The sequence below is a fragment of the Suncus etruscus genome, chromosome 2, assembly GCF_024139225.1.
Source record: "Suncus etruscus isolate mSunEtr1 chromosome 2, mSunEtr1.pri.cur, whole genome shotgun sequence".
Lineage (NCBI taxonomy): Eukaryota > Metazoa > Chordata > Mammalia > Eulipotyphla > Soricidae > Suncus > Suncus etruscus.
The window spans coordinates 45,690,469-45,705,257 of NC_064849.1; the positions used below are offsets into that span (position 1 = coordinate 45,690,469).

At 38.3% G+C, this 14,789-nt stretch overlaps 1 protein-coding gene and 1 non-coding gene across 2 annotated transcripts; one reads left to right on the forward strand and one right to left on the reverse strand.

The window, feature by feature from the left end:
- Positions 1-802: 802 nt before the first annotated feature.
- Positions 803-9,438, reverse strand: LOC126001210 (probable ubiquitin carboxyl-terminal hydrolase FAF-X). Its single transcript, XM_049768419.1, has one exon. The coding sequence runs from the start codon at positions 9,282-9,284 to the stop codon at positions 1,605-1,607; it is 7,680 nt and encodes a 2,559-aa protein (XP_049624376.1). The 5' UTR covers positions 9,285-9,438; the 3' UTR covers positions 803-1,604.
- A 510-nt stretch (positions 9,439-9,948) lies between these two features.
- Positions 9,949-10,082, forward strand: LOC126002585 (small nucleolar RNA SNORA51). Its single transcript, XR_007493270.1, has one exon. It is a non-coding gene; the product is annotated as a small nucleolar RNA SNORA51 (small nucleolar RNA).
- The last annotated feature ends 4,707 nt before the right edge of the window (positions 10,083-14,789 follow it).

Sequence of the window (14,789 nt, forward strand, 5' to 3'; positions counted from 1 at the left end):
AACATCCTGTTTTTTTTTTTTTTTCTGTATCTTTAGAAAGGGCCAAAGGTCAAATCTTTTCTGTGCTTTTCTGAACTCCTGAATTCAGTATGCCATGCCTAGGCATGCCATGCACAGAATTTTAGTATGTAGTCCTTAAAAAACCAAGAGGACAAAAAGGTAACAAAAACCCAGAAACACCACAGGACAAAAGTTCTTAAATCAAATTCTATTTGTGAAATCAGCAAAATAATTTCTATAAAATAAAACAGCAAAATATTTAAATAGAATAGGATGAACTATATGTTTGCAGGAGTATTTGGTTTTTAGACAGGTTCCCCCCCCAAAACACACACATTCAAATGATCAATTCTCTTTTAAATACAGTATTAACTGATGAGTTCCTTGTCTTTATTTTGAAATACGATCAATTATGACTAACCAGTAGTTTCTTTTTAATTATAATTAGATCCTGCTTTTGACTGATAACATTTTTGGAATGAAAAAGGAGTTAGGACAATTCTTGCTTTCAAGCAAATTTGTAACTGAGCAGAATCTCAGAATTCTTGGTACAGTGGTGCTCCCAAGTACCGCGAGATCCTGATGCCTTCAATCAATTGTAATCCAGCAGAAGAAAAATTTTAGAAAACTCACCAAGTAAACTACCAAAACAAGAACACCAAATACAGCTTTCTAGTATGCTTCAGGCATTAGCATCTCCAAATATTTGCATATTTTCATTTAAAATTCTCACTGCTGTTACTGTCTCACCCAGAGATTCAACTGTCAAACATTAGATGTAAGCGACTTATGTGTAACTGCTTGTCTCATCTCTCCCCTTGCTTTCTATTTTAATTCTAGGTGTAAGAAGGAAAAGCTCGAGCAACACAGCTGTCACAATGGGACAACTGCAGTCATTATGGAAATTTTTCCTCATTGGCTAGACTAATTTGGTGTGAAGCCATGCTAAATGTTACAGCATAACTACAGCTTCAAAGTGATTAACCTATTATCAGAATAAGAAGTCAAAGGAAAAGATCTAGAAACAATGTTACATCACCAATTTCCGACATCAAACAAATAATTTAAAGGTTACCAGCCTTACATTGCTCATAGTAAAACTGATTCCAGTGGTAAAGAATTAACATGAAACTATCCTTGTGGGTGACATGGATGGGCTCTGATTTGTTACTGTTGCTTTGTTTTTTTTTGTTTGTTTGTTTTTGTAAAGGAGTTGATCCAACTGCCATTAGGCAGGCAACACTGGTTTCAGTGTGCTTTGGGTATAACAAGAAAATCAACTTCTGTAGTTTTTGTAGATCTGTGAGTCTCATCAAGAAAAAGGTTCTTGCTCAAGAATTAACAGTCAAACATTAATATACTATATACACCTTTGTCATTTACACATTAGCATCAGGCCATTTATTACAAAACACTTTACACTTTCCACTGCAGGCGGGTTATATAGACAGCAAATTTCTGCAGATAAGACAGTGAATAAACTCCACTACTCCAAGTTGATTAGGAATAGTTTTCTAATTTTAAATATTAGCCAGACACAGAAAAAGTTGGACTGTAAGGCCTGGGTGCACAGTCTTGGTGAAACCAGCTAATTATGTGCATTTTTATTGATCCTTTGTCTGAGGTGGAGATACTTCTTCACTGCCTTCATAATTTTCTTGTGCTCGCTGGCCAGTTCTCTGAGGGTTGTTCATGTGATGTGCTGCTGGGCCCGTATATGGCTGTCCATGTACATGGTTATTCTTTTGATACTGAGATCCAGGAGAATGGGGATACAATGGAGCATCTTTAGGTGGAGGTGACTCATGCTCATCTGGGGCATCTTGGTCATCTGACTCCTCCTCAGGACAGAGCTCGCAAGCTTTTGCAAGTGTCATCCTTGCACTATGTGATCTCTCTAAGAAATAACCATTTGATGTTTCATTGCTTTGAACTGGAGGAGACCAATTGTTATATGTGTACTGAGGATTGCTCGTGTATGGCCGTCTTTCAAGTTCATCTCCAAGCCATTCCACTGCCCAGGTCCACTTTCTTTTAAGATCTCCGTTACCCTGAAGAATTTGATAGGCAACAGGACAATTGCTGAAGAGAGCTACCATACATTTTATACACTGGTATGCTCTTTTTTGATAATGATTCTTAGAGCGTTGGATTGTGTCAAATAGTCCATCTCGGTCATCTGGTATTCCTTTAAGTACATTATGAATTCTGTGAGTCTGCCAAGAGTCCTCAATCAGTAAGATTTGTAGAAGCAGATCCAAATAGGGCCGGAGTTCATAGGTATAGGAATATGCAACCTGCCAGAGTAGTTCGCTGAGGACAGTAGATGAAAACTGAGGATTTTCCCAGCAGCAAAAACGTAGCAATTTGATGGTTTCTTCTGAGTTACTGCAGTCTTCAATGATTTTTTTCACATAACTTGTTCTTACAAATAAAATGTCTGCCACATTCTGCTGAAGTGGCATTATAGGTTGTGATAAATTTGCATCACCAAAAGGATTAGGAAGAGGAGGATTGCCATTGATTGAAGACTGCATTCTTGATGAAACATTACAACAACGGATCAGCTGTGACACTACCGAATATAATTTGCCTAATTCAGTATACTGATATTTGATTGGAGGACCTGGACCTTCATCTAAAGACACAAGCATAAAGGTAGCAGGCACACTCAGTTTTAGAAGTTGTGTCTTTTCTGCCACACCTAAATTGGCATACATTACAAATAGGTTGAAATACTGCTGTAAATGACGCCCATGCTCAGAAACTTCCCTTCTCAAAAGATTTAGTACTGCTCTTAGTAAGTGATCACTTAGGCTTAAGTTGTCATAAGCCTGACTTGAAGGTCCAGGAGAAGCAAATGGTGAAGGACATGGCCCATCTTGCAAGGAAATGTGTGCAATAAAAACTATAAGTTTTGCAAATGCACCCCTCACTTCTGCACTTGGGCACTCCAGAAGGTATTCAGAAAAGCGGTTTGAAACATTAAAAAGGACATTATGTGCAAACCAAAACCGTACATTCTTGCTGTGACGAAGGAGAATACACAATGCATCATACCAATCACTGGCAGAGCCACGGACTATTTTCTTGGTATGAAATCCTGTGGTAAAAAGGAACCTAGCAGCAAGATGAATACTTATCATGGTGATTTCTTCCGCTTCAGGCAACAGATGATCTTGCCCTGGAGGAGGATTTAAGTATACATCATTACATGTAAACAGTTTTTTCATAAACTGAAAATATTCCAAACTATATTGCATTCGGTTATGCATGAATTGCACATTCTGTTTCCGTACACTTCTTTCAATGGCTGATGGCATAGTGAACTGATGGGGTCTTGTGGAGACAGAAAGCTCTGATAGGTATCTTACTAATTCATCACCTTGGTCTATTGTGTCCAATCTTTCATAAAAAAGAATATAAGCATTCCACCACCTTTTCTGTCGTCTGTATGACATACGCTTCATCATATGATCAAAAACTTCTCCCATGTATTCTCCACCGAAACACTGGTTTTTCATTTCTTCATCATCATCCATTTTACACTCTGTTACATCTCCATCATCAAATTTATACCAACGATTTCTCTCACTATCTCCACCATTCCTTTGAATAATGAAAGAATAATAATGTCCTCCACTTGCTTGACCACTGTGTACGAGCACACCCACAAGTCTGTATTTTGTGCTTCCTGCAGCCTCACTTTCAGATTGCTCATTCTGTTGTATCAACTGACTCTCAGGGTTTACATTATCTCCTTCCAGTTTTGCAACACCTTCAACTGTGTAAGGTTCCATGTCTAGCTCTCGCGGAAATTCAAAATAATCATTGAACTTGATTGCACATTCTCTTTCCCAGTCATAATCGAATCGTTTAAGTTGGATAGCAAGAACAGGAGGCAATTTTTTAATTAGCAAGCGCTTTACAGTATCAACCTTTTTATTGCATTCTTCACAATGATATGCATTTGCACCTTCTAATAAATCTCCTTTGACATATTGTTCCAGAGAATCAAGAAGATTTTGGTGATTTCTAATGTCTACATTCAAAGTCGTAAAAGATTCTTCACACTCGTATCTATGTGGACAGCCTTGGCAAATCTTCTGATCAGCAAAGGAACCTCCTAAGACTTTACTCAGCATAGCTGGATGACCTAATGCTTTCAAAGCTTCATCTAAACTATCGACCAATGAATTAAAAAATTCTAAAGCATCATGTTGTTCACGCAGATTAACAGGTTCACCCCAAAGCCTAAACTGTTTCCAAAATCCTCTGGGCACATAGTATTGTAGTCTAGAAGCAGCTAAATGTCCAAAGATGACCTGAAGATGTCTTAGAACTCCAATGTTGTATTCTTTCCTATCTTCTGTTTTGCTTAATGCTGGTTTGTCTTCAAATTGTTGAGGATAACCAAAGACATCATCTCTGGGATCAACATTGCTCTCACTGTCTTGCTTCTCATCCCCAGACATATCATCATCAACATCACTACCTGTGCCTTCAATTGCAAGAATACCATTCCTGATGGAAGGAATCATGTAGAGTTGCTGTATCACAGAGTTCATGTAACAAGTAGCACCAGCATTCTTCAGACCTACGAAGCCCTTTGGTGGGCGGGGTCCAACAGGTGGCAGATATTCCCATTCAGTAAGTGCTTCACAGGTAGTTATTGCTGTGCCAATATAATACATTTCAGTCAAAGAATCTACTATCTGTTTGAGATTCCTCACACAGCCAACAGCTAATGCTACAAGTAATTCAAAACCAGCATTAATGGTAGCTGGTGAACCACAGACTGGAATAGCCTGTTCTGCAGGCAGTTCTCCATTTCTCATATATTGCAGGTAAACATTAGATGCAGGGAAGATAAAATCATCAATCAATTCTTTAATGAGATTAGCACCTCCTTTTTCACAACCAATATGGTACTTTTTCTCAGGAGTTTGAAAGGCCAGTAACTCTTTTGTTACTCCAAGGTGGCCCTCTAAGATGGTCTCTTCAACACCAGTTTCACCTGTTCTTTTAACATCATCCCTAATACTTTTAAGCCAATCTATTTCATTATTAAGAAGAACTTCAGCAATCAGTATATTAATATTACTATTGTAAGCATAATTGAGGAGGTGTCTTAAAAGAGTGAAGTAGTCGCCTGAATGTTTACCTCTTTCTCTGGCTGTGCTCCCCAAAAAGGTAAAGAGCAGATTAATGAAGAAAAGCAGAGGCCTGTGTCCCATGCAACATCTGGTGCACATTAAAAAGAACTGCTCCTGTGCCACCTGGCGAACAGTTTTGCTATGACAGTGCAACAGTAAGTCAATAATAAATGTCTGCCATGCCTTTTCTTTACTAAGAGCATCTAAGGCTGTTGGAATCAAGGCAAAACATAATGTTATCACTTCCAATGCTTCACAGCAAACCTGCTCATCTTCCAAGTCTGGTTCATTGCCTGCATTGGTCTTCTCATAAATTTTAGTGATTTCTTCATTTGGGCTAAACACAAGCTGCAATGCCCCACATCCTGATGCCCAGATAATTTTCTGTATGGCTCTAATTACACAAATATCAGGCATATATTTTGAAGCCTCATCAGATATTTGCTGAGCAAGGCGAATTGACACATTTCTAAGCATACACTCAGATGACGGGTTAGGAATGCTCTGAAGGGCACTTTGTAGCACCACAGCTTGATCATGAGTAACTTGGGTGACCGATGTCAAGGTATTCACGCCTTCTACACCTGGCTGGCAAGCTTCTGCAACAGCTCGAACATGGCCATAGCCAATAGCAGTCAGCAACAACTTGGCTATTTTAAGAGCATTGAGGTAGGCACCCCTTCGAGTTTCCATATCGGCATTTGGTAGAAAGTTATTTCTGGATAGCATACTCAGGACAAGGGATAGGCCACCACTCTTCAAGAAATGAAATTGAAAATCAGAGGAATCATCAGCTAGAGGTGCACCAGCAGGCATCAACAAGGCATAGACAACCTCCGTTAGATATAGCACTTGTGAGGCTGAAGGGCCAAAGAAAAGTGAGTCAAGTGATGGACTAAGGCTGCTTTCTCCAAGTTTGACATGATCTAAGCAAATAGCTCTTAATTTTTCTATTGTTGTGCTATCTGGTGGCATAAGTTTCATAAGTACTCTTGCTCCATCTCTAAGAGGTGGCATATTTAGGCTGCTACCCAAATCTGCAACTTGCCACAGAAAAGAGATGTATCTTGGGTGCAGTGACATTATCACACCAGGCAAACAGCTTTCCACTTCTGGATTGGGACCATCACTGTAATGATTACCATGGTTTCCAGGAGATCCAGTTGAGGAATCAGAAGAACTATCAGGGCTTGAAGGCATATTGGAATTTATTTGTGTAAGTTTGGCTGTAATTAGCGATTTATCTTTTAAGTTTAACTGTCCAATCAACTTTCTGTCATCTGCAGGATCTATCAGTTCACCACCCACAAAAAGTTCAATTTTTGTATGTGCTACATTGGCTTTAATACGATTGAGAATACATCTTTGTACTGAACCAATTGTATCATTGGTATGAGACCACACATCCAAGTCATCAACCTGCCTGCCTTGGTTTGGAAATCTAACTATAAAAGAGAGGTGTTTACCACGAAAAGCTCTTGACAAAGGTAGAATTGTTCTTTCCTCATGATAATCACTATCACATTCATTTATATATTCTCTTAGAACAGTTAATACTCGAACCATGCGAACAGCTTCTTGTCTTGCACAATTAATACTGTCTTTGTCACCATCCAAAACACAAAGTGTGTCATAAAAGGCTTTCAAACGATCAAAGCAAGACTGAATGAAATCTTCATGGATCGTCACCTGATTGACCTGCAGCCTTGGACCAAGATTTGTATATATTTCTTTGAGTAGATCTATAGCTCTGCAGGCAATATCATCATTACTCTGAATCACAACCCTCCAAAGGTAGTCTAAACCTATTAATTCCAAATCATCCATCATATATGCTCTCCGTTTTGCTACGAGTTTTCCTTCTCGACAATTTACAGCTTTGAAGAATCGCTCAAAACATTTCATTCCGTTTTCAGTTAGGAGGGAAGGATCAAGCTGAAGAACATTACTTTCAAAGAAGTCCTTATTAATATCAGGATCCAAGTCTGGCTCATCCCCCATCAATTTTGAATACCACTTAAAACAGGCCTCCCGGTCACAAAGGTAAACTGCATTTTCTGCTAAGCATTTCCATATTTGTTTTGCCTGAGGAGAACATAGCCATAGTTGGCCATCCTTCAATAAAAATCTAAGGAAGTTAAGTCGTTCTTGGACTTCTTGAACATGACTGTATCTACTTCCCAGCCTCACAGTTTGTGGATCATAAACTTCCTGGTCTCTAGCATACAGTCTCATGCTTTCCATGTAAGTTGCAAGGTTTTCTGCTACCAAAGTAACTAGGGCATGATTGTGCTGAAGTTGATTGATTAAGTCATGGCGATAAAATACATGGGGACTTCGCTGAGTTTGACTGAGACGAGAAGAACTTAAATTTTGAGGTGCTTCACCAAACAAACTACAAATTTCTCTAATTTGTTTCAGTGCAGGAATAACCCATTTGTCATTTTTACGAAGTTCTTCAACGAAACGATCTATCCACTGGATCTTTAGTGTGTCACGATCTTGGGAACAACTATAATCTAGTATTTTGATGTGGGCACTGAGTGCCAGGTCCATCATGTCTACAGGAACATCATCACTGTGGGCCAGATTCCACAGTAAATTCAACACTTTGTGTGCCATCACACCAACTTTATCATCTTCTGCAAGGCGACGAATCAGTTCAAGCAGCTTTTCCCGTTGCTTTTTACTTGCATTTGTCCAGCTGGCCTTAAAGCAATCAAAGAGATGATCAAGTTGTTCAGGTAAAAAATCCCATGCCAGCTTTGCCAGAAGATCATGCACATTCTTCACAATAGCTTCATGCTTCCCTGCCTGTGCTGCCCAGATATTATCAAGATCTTGTAAAGTCAAAGCTTTTTCTTTAATGACGAAACGAAGAATTTTCTCTAGCTTTTCTACATACTGTGGTTGATGAAGACTGTCTCGCAAGACTATGGATAAGATATTGTTCTGCTGTATCCATTCAGCCATTCGTTCAGCTGTGAGCCATTCTTCCTCCTCAGGATTACCATGACGATGAGTATAAGATGACACACTCGATATCACCTTATTAACTTCATTCAGTGCATTCATCTTCCCATTAAAAGAGGAAATCTGCAACAATCTGAGTATCATTTTTAGCCTGAATATTTCTAAATTTTTTACAGTTTCTTCTTGTCCTGGAACTCTTGAAGCTAAATTCTTCAATGATTTAATAATCATTGAAAGAGCATCATTTTTTGCTTCATTCTTTGCTTCTTTTTTCAATTCTTCATCAGTTAAGTTTTCTAAAAACTGTGGAACCATTTCTATTACTGGGAGAAAGTACCTTTTCACTGTATTAAGAGTGAGAAACTCATAGCACTGCCCAAATGGTTTAATAAGAGCTGCAATTATCTGAACATTTAATGCTGATCCATTAATGAAACGATCATGCAGTGTCTGGAACCCATTTAAAATGCCGAATTTGTTTAGAAGATCCACTAGCCAACCTTTTGGTGATCGAGGGTCTGGAGAACGAGCAAAGTGTTCATCTTCAGGCAACTGAACATTGGAAGAAACAGATTCACATGGACGAGTACCGTTGTAGATATGGAATTTGCAATGAGGATTTAAGGCCATGGAGAGAAGTTCTAGAAGTGGGAACCAATCTTGGGATAACTTGGCCACACATAGCTCTACCAGGCGATGAGTATTGTTGATAATACACCTGTGAATTTCAAACTTCCATCCACTCACAGCCTCATCTGTAAGGATCTTAGTGAATGATATTGTTAATCCATCTCGAAAAAATCTCTGGCACGCTTCACTTTTAACATCAAGGCCTTTTTTACTAAGTTCAATAGCTGCTTCTAAAAGCACTTCTAATTCCCCTTTTGGCAAAACTGGAACCACCCATCGAGGCCTATTAATCATGTCATCCAACTTTGCTAGGTCAGTATGTGGAAACGCAGGTTCCTCATCTTCGACTTGTGGTGGGGCATCACCCTGACCTTGTTCATCTGGGGGAGTTGCCGGGGAATTTTCATGGGAAGAAGCAGGCGATGAAGTCTGATTTTGTTCAAGAGGGGGCTGTGATTGTCCATCCGGAGCCTGGCCCTGGCTCTCATTCCCCCCTACTGGAGAGCCATGAGTCGTGGCTGTCATACTCGATACAGGGCAGATCTTTGCAATTTTGTCTGCTTATGTAGTAGTCTTGAGGGGAGAAATTATAGTCCACTTATACAAGATGAAGTACCGGCATTTGTCAGTCTTAAAAAGCTCCAATTCAAGAGTAAACCATCTTGCAGAGACCATTGCATAACCCCCTGCGCCTCACGTCCGGGGTGTGGGTCGAAGCGGTTAAAAAAAGAGCCAGGTGGTGGGGTCCAAGTTCGCCGGGCAGCCATCTCCGCCGCCTAGCATCTTCCGGCGAGGCCTAGGGAAGGGGGGACGGTACCACGCTGTGGAAACGGGAGGGGGCAGGAGCAGCCCGGGCGCGCCCACCGAGCCCTCCACAGGGGCGGCTTCTCGCAGGGGTGGGGGGGAGTGGGACCGGCCCCCTTCGGCGGGTGCCAGTCGGCCCTGCGGGACCCACGGCCTAGTGCCCCGGATCAATCACTCCGCCTCAGTCCATTCATTATGTTTTTTTTTTGGAATTTATTTTAATTCAAAATAGTTTACTATTATATCATAAAGCCCATGCTTTCAGTTTACTTTCAGGCAAGAAACCTGGATGCTTAAGACACATTAGATGATACTTCCTGGTGTATACTACTTTTATGGTGCTCATTAACATATTACTTAGTATTCTAGATTAGAAAATTATGACTGCCTCCCAATTCTTACCACAGGCTGTGTTCCTTACACTGACTGTATAGAAGGAGGAGGTACAGTAAATGCACTCCATATACACATCAACCCAGGCCCTTTGCCTGGTCTGTATTGTGAATTGGACAAAAATAAAAGAAAATTATGACTGTTTTAAGAATGTTTTATGAATAAACTAACCTAGGATGCAGTTTTCCAGCAAAGTTTACTCTTACCAATGATGATTTGCCTAGGAATCGAAAAACCTTCTCATCTGACATGCCACTTTTATATTTTTTAAGCACTCTTACCCATTCATTCCATGTGGGTCCTTTTTAAGTGCAAACTATGGACTTCATTGTCTGTGTGTGTGTTTGTGTGTGTATGTATGTGTGTGTGTTGTTCTACTCTGTCTGTCTAATATTCATCTATATTGTAATATCTATGTTGTGTATAGTCCTTCCCCATGTTATATAGAAATCTTTCTTTCTCCCCTCTCCCCTGCTTACCACGTTACAAACTCTTTTCTATCCTTTTGCTCTCTTACCTTGCTCTGTTATTTTCCCTATTTAACCCTTTTACCCTTAGCTCTTAACTCATCAGGAACCTGAGAGTTCCCCTTACCCCAACCAGCTGCCAGTCAGCTCCCAAAGTGAAAGGAGGCCCCCCAGCCTGCTTTGCCTTGAAACTATCATCGCTGCTGCTGATAAACTCTTGGCAACCTTCTTTCTCCCACCTCCCTTTGCTGTGGACTGTTGTTTGCTACCAGATTAGACTTTTGAGAGAGCCTTGGCTTGAGGACTTTTCCTGATCCATGACTGCTGTGAGCCATCTTTCAGACCTCAAAAGACCAATTCACAGGTTGAAGATGTGCTCTGGGTTTTATTTTCCTCAGCAGGCTATTTCAAAAGGCTTAAAGGAATTATGTATATTTTTTTGCATATTTTAAATGCATTTCCTTAATTGGTATGATTCTGATTGTGTATTTCCTTATGTAGATAGAGTTTTCCCCACACCTTTTTTTGGATTTATTTATTTGTTGTGTGTGTGTTTTCTATAACTACAGGCTAGGATTTATTTTCAGAGAAGTTATTTTAATCCTGAACACATATTCACACTGTGAAGTATGTGATAAACACAAACTGGTGTGCATATCCCATGTGCCAAGTACTACCGTGAAATTCATGTTCACTAACAGGCACTATTTAGGTCAGCATTCCTGAATATTTTAATTCTTTAGACTAGCACCTGTTCTACATGCTGGTCTGTGGACTGGTAATTATAACTAAGGTAGTAGTCAATGGTTCCCCACCTATTTAAACCTTTCTCAACCAACTCTGGTCCATAAACTGGTACTTAAAAAACATTGGGTTACTTCATTTGTGTAATTAAAATAATAAGTCAAGATTTTAGTCTAGTGTTTGTCACATTAAAGATAGTGTCACTTGTAAATTTACAAATCTTAAACAGAATGTAAATGTATTTGTATTTGAGATATATTAAGCTGCTCACTATAATTAAGAAGTGTAAGGTGACTACCATACATTTATTGAACACTTATGAAGTTACAGACATATTTTTAAGTCAGTAATATCTAGATAATAGCTTATACCAGCTATCTCTTAAGAGGCTATATGAACATTGCACACTGTTGGTGACTGAAAGAAATAACTGGACTTTAATAACTTTGAGTACAAAGGAATGTCTTTTTTGTTTGTTTGTTTGTTTTGGTCACACCCATTTGATGCTCAGGGGTTACTCCTGGCTAAGTGCTCAGAAATTGCCCCTGGCTTGGGGGGACCATATGGGATGCCAGGGGATCGAACCGCGGTCCATCCTTGGCTAGCGCTTGCAAGGCAGACACCTTACCTCTAACGCCACCTAACCGGCCCCAAAGGTATGTCTTTTATATAAATTCTACGTGTCCCTAATATAAATTCTCTTCCAAGGAGGAACTTGGGGTTATAAACATATTGTTGTGAAAACTTCATTGTTGTGGTATCTATAATTTCATATAATATATAAAATATTTTAATTTCACAGTACTAATTTTTCAGTACCAAAATTTCTTCATTTTTAAAGTAGATCAGGGTCAACTTCTTAAATTTTACTTTGGATAAATGGTGGCACTTTAAGGATTTTTAAGAAACAGATTTTTATACTTATGAAAGTTAAGCTTGGTAGAGTTTTGTCTCAGAGAAGCTTCACACTTGATCATGCAGATACTGAGCATAATGATGCCTCACATTACAAATGTTTAAACCTAGAATTTCAAAACAGCTATGAAGTACATTTAGCAGCTCTTTTATTCCATTTTAGAATTGTTAAAAGTATATTAAAGTAAAACTAGGGAAATGAGGCTCATCTGTATAAGCATGTTTAAGTAGGGATTACATAAAGATCAGTTACCTAAAAGTATTTCCACTTTCAAGCATTTAAATATGGTTCTTAGCCACTTATCTCAAGTTAAATTTAATTGCATTGGGATCAGACACTTATCCTTTATATTTAGGAACAAAAAATTACATTCCACAATGACAGTAAAGGCAGTCCTAGAAAATTAAACATTTTTCTGACAAGGAGGATAGCTTTAAAGTAGCTTTGTTAATATTTTTTTAAGGAATAGCAGAGATTATTTTCTTCTTATCATGTGTTAGTTTTAAGACAACTGGGATCAGCAGCTGAATGTGCTGCATTGGCTACTTTAAAGTTCTAAGGGAGTTTAAGGCAGCATGAATTTTTCATCACATAGGTTAAAAGGTTTTTTTTTAAGTATTCTACTTATTCATAAGCAGCTGGAATCTAGTAGGATTCCATATCTGCCATAATTTTAGCAAATCTCATTCCCTGTTTGGTGCTGTAAAAAACATACTAGAAATTCTTTAAACTTTTCCTATCTAGAAATAGGCAACTAATTTTATGGCAACTTTGCTTGTGAACTCTTCTTCATTTCAAACACTCACATCTTTGGCTTAATATATGTTGCTATTCTTTATTGTGTGCTCACAGAATACTAAATTCGTGGTAGGCTGTGAGATATGGGTCACTGAATATCTCTTTAAAATGGAAAATTTTGGGACCAGCGCGATTGCATAGCTGTAGGGCATTTGTCTTGCACAGGGCTGACATAGAAAGGATTGTGGTCCCATCCCCATATGGTCCCCAAGTCAGAAGCAATTTCTGAGCACATGGCAGGAGTAACTCCTGAGTGTGACCAGGTGTGACCCAAAAACTAAAACCAACTAAACAAAAACAAAACAAAACAAAAATAAAATGGAATATCTTGGGGGCAACAGAGATAGTATAGTAGGTAGGATACTTGTCTTGTATCTGGCCAACCTGGGTGTCACCTGAGTCTTGAATGGAGTAATTCCTGAATGCTAAGTCAGAATTAAATCTAAAGTCTTTTAGGTTTGACTCCAAAATAAAACACTTTTTTAAAATTAATTGGACTGCTTATAAAGTATAAGAACTCTTGACCATCACCAACATAAGTGTAACTTGCACTACTTCTCATTGTATAGAACATTAGTTTTTTTTTTCTTTCCTGGCCCTATCCCCCCCCCCCCCGAACATTAGTTTTGAAAGAAAAAATATAATTGTGATAGGGCATTGGTGTGAGGTTTTGGGGCAATTTAACGGTGCTATGCTGATCAAACTATGCACATCAAGATCAGAATGGCAATATCAGTGCAAATGCATTGCCTTAACTTAAAAACAAACCACACAAACTTGTGGTCTTACTGCCACTATAAATACTCATCCTGTAAAAAGGGCTGTTTAGTCAGTGCATTGTAATGCTCAATACAACCTTTTATTTTAAATGAGAATGGTTTGTCAAATAGATGCATGTGAAAGGGAAAAAATGAGGTCAAAATTGAGGGATCCTTCATGTAGCTGTGAGACTTGCTAGCCTCTGATGTCTTATATAGTATATAGCCTCAGATCTACTGTGGATAAATAATGACTTATCCAATCTACACCATTGAGTTAAAATTGTCGATGTCAAACTAATTCTGCCTCACCAGGTATTTCTTCCCATTTATAATACACTTTTTAAAATAAAAAAGGGTCCACAAATTCAGATGTGTATATAATAGGGATGATATACAATTGTACTTCAAGCTGACTGCAAGCAATCTGTCAAAAACAAAGCTAAATTCTGAGTAATAAAATCCACCACATGATTGATATCTTGCATTAAAGTGTGAGTTGAAGAAAGCAATTTTGTTTATGGGTAAGTCTTGGCTTGGCACATTTTTCATGTCACATAAAGATGGAAATCTTACCTTATGGTTGTAGATTATAGTTATATTTCAGCTTCTGTAATTGTAAAAGGACATGCTTCTGTTTTAAAATAAGAACCATTTCCTTCTGATAAAACTGAGCTCTTTTTAATATAGTTCTTTCTTCTAATATTCTCTGTTGTTATTTTTATCTCTATATTAACTCCTTTTTGACTTTCATTGTGGTTATGAACTTACATATCTGCTAAGAACTTTCAGTTTCCAAATCACTGTGTTTGTGGGCATTCTGATGGATAAATAACAAGTTAAAATATAATATTTAAGAATATGGAAAGTTGAAGAACTGGGTCAACATGTTCTCTCTATAGGAGAAAATTTAGTAGGATATTAAAAATCTTTATATAATTTCCAAGGCTTATTGCTTTTCATTCTATTAAGTATTTTTAAAATAAACCTTTCTGAAATGCAGTGTTTTATAGATTATGAACTACATATATCATCAATACTTATTTGTTCTTTGAAGAAAAAACTAATCTATCTTCTTGTTTAATATACCAAAAAACTGAGGCTTAACAGGTATATTTGATCTATCCAAGTCTGATCATCTCTAATTTAG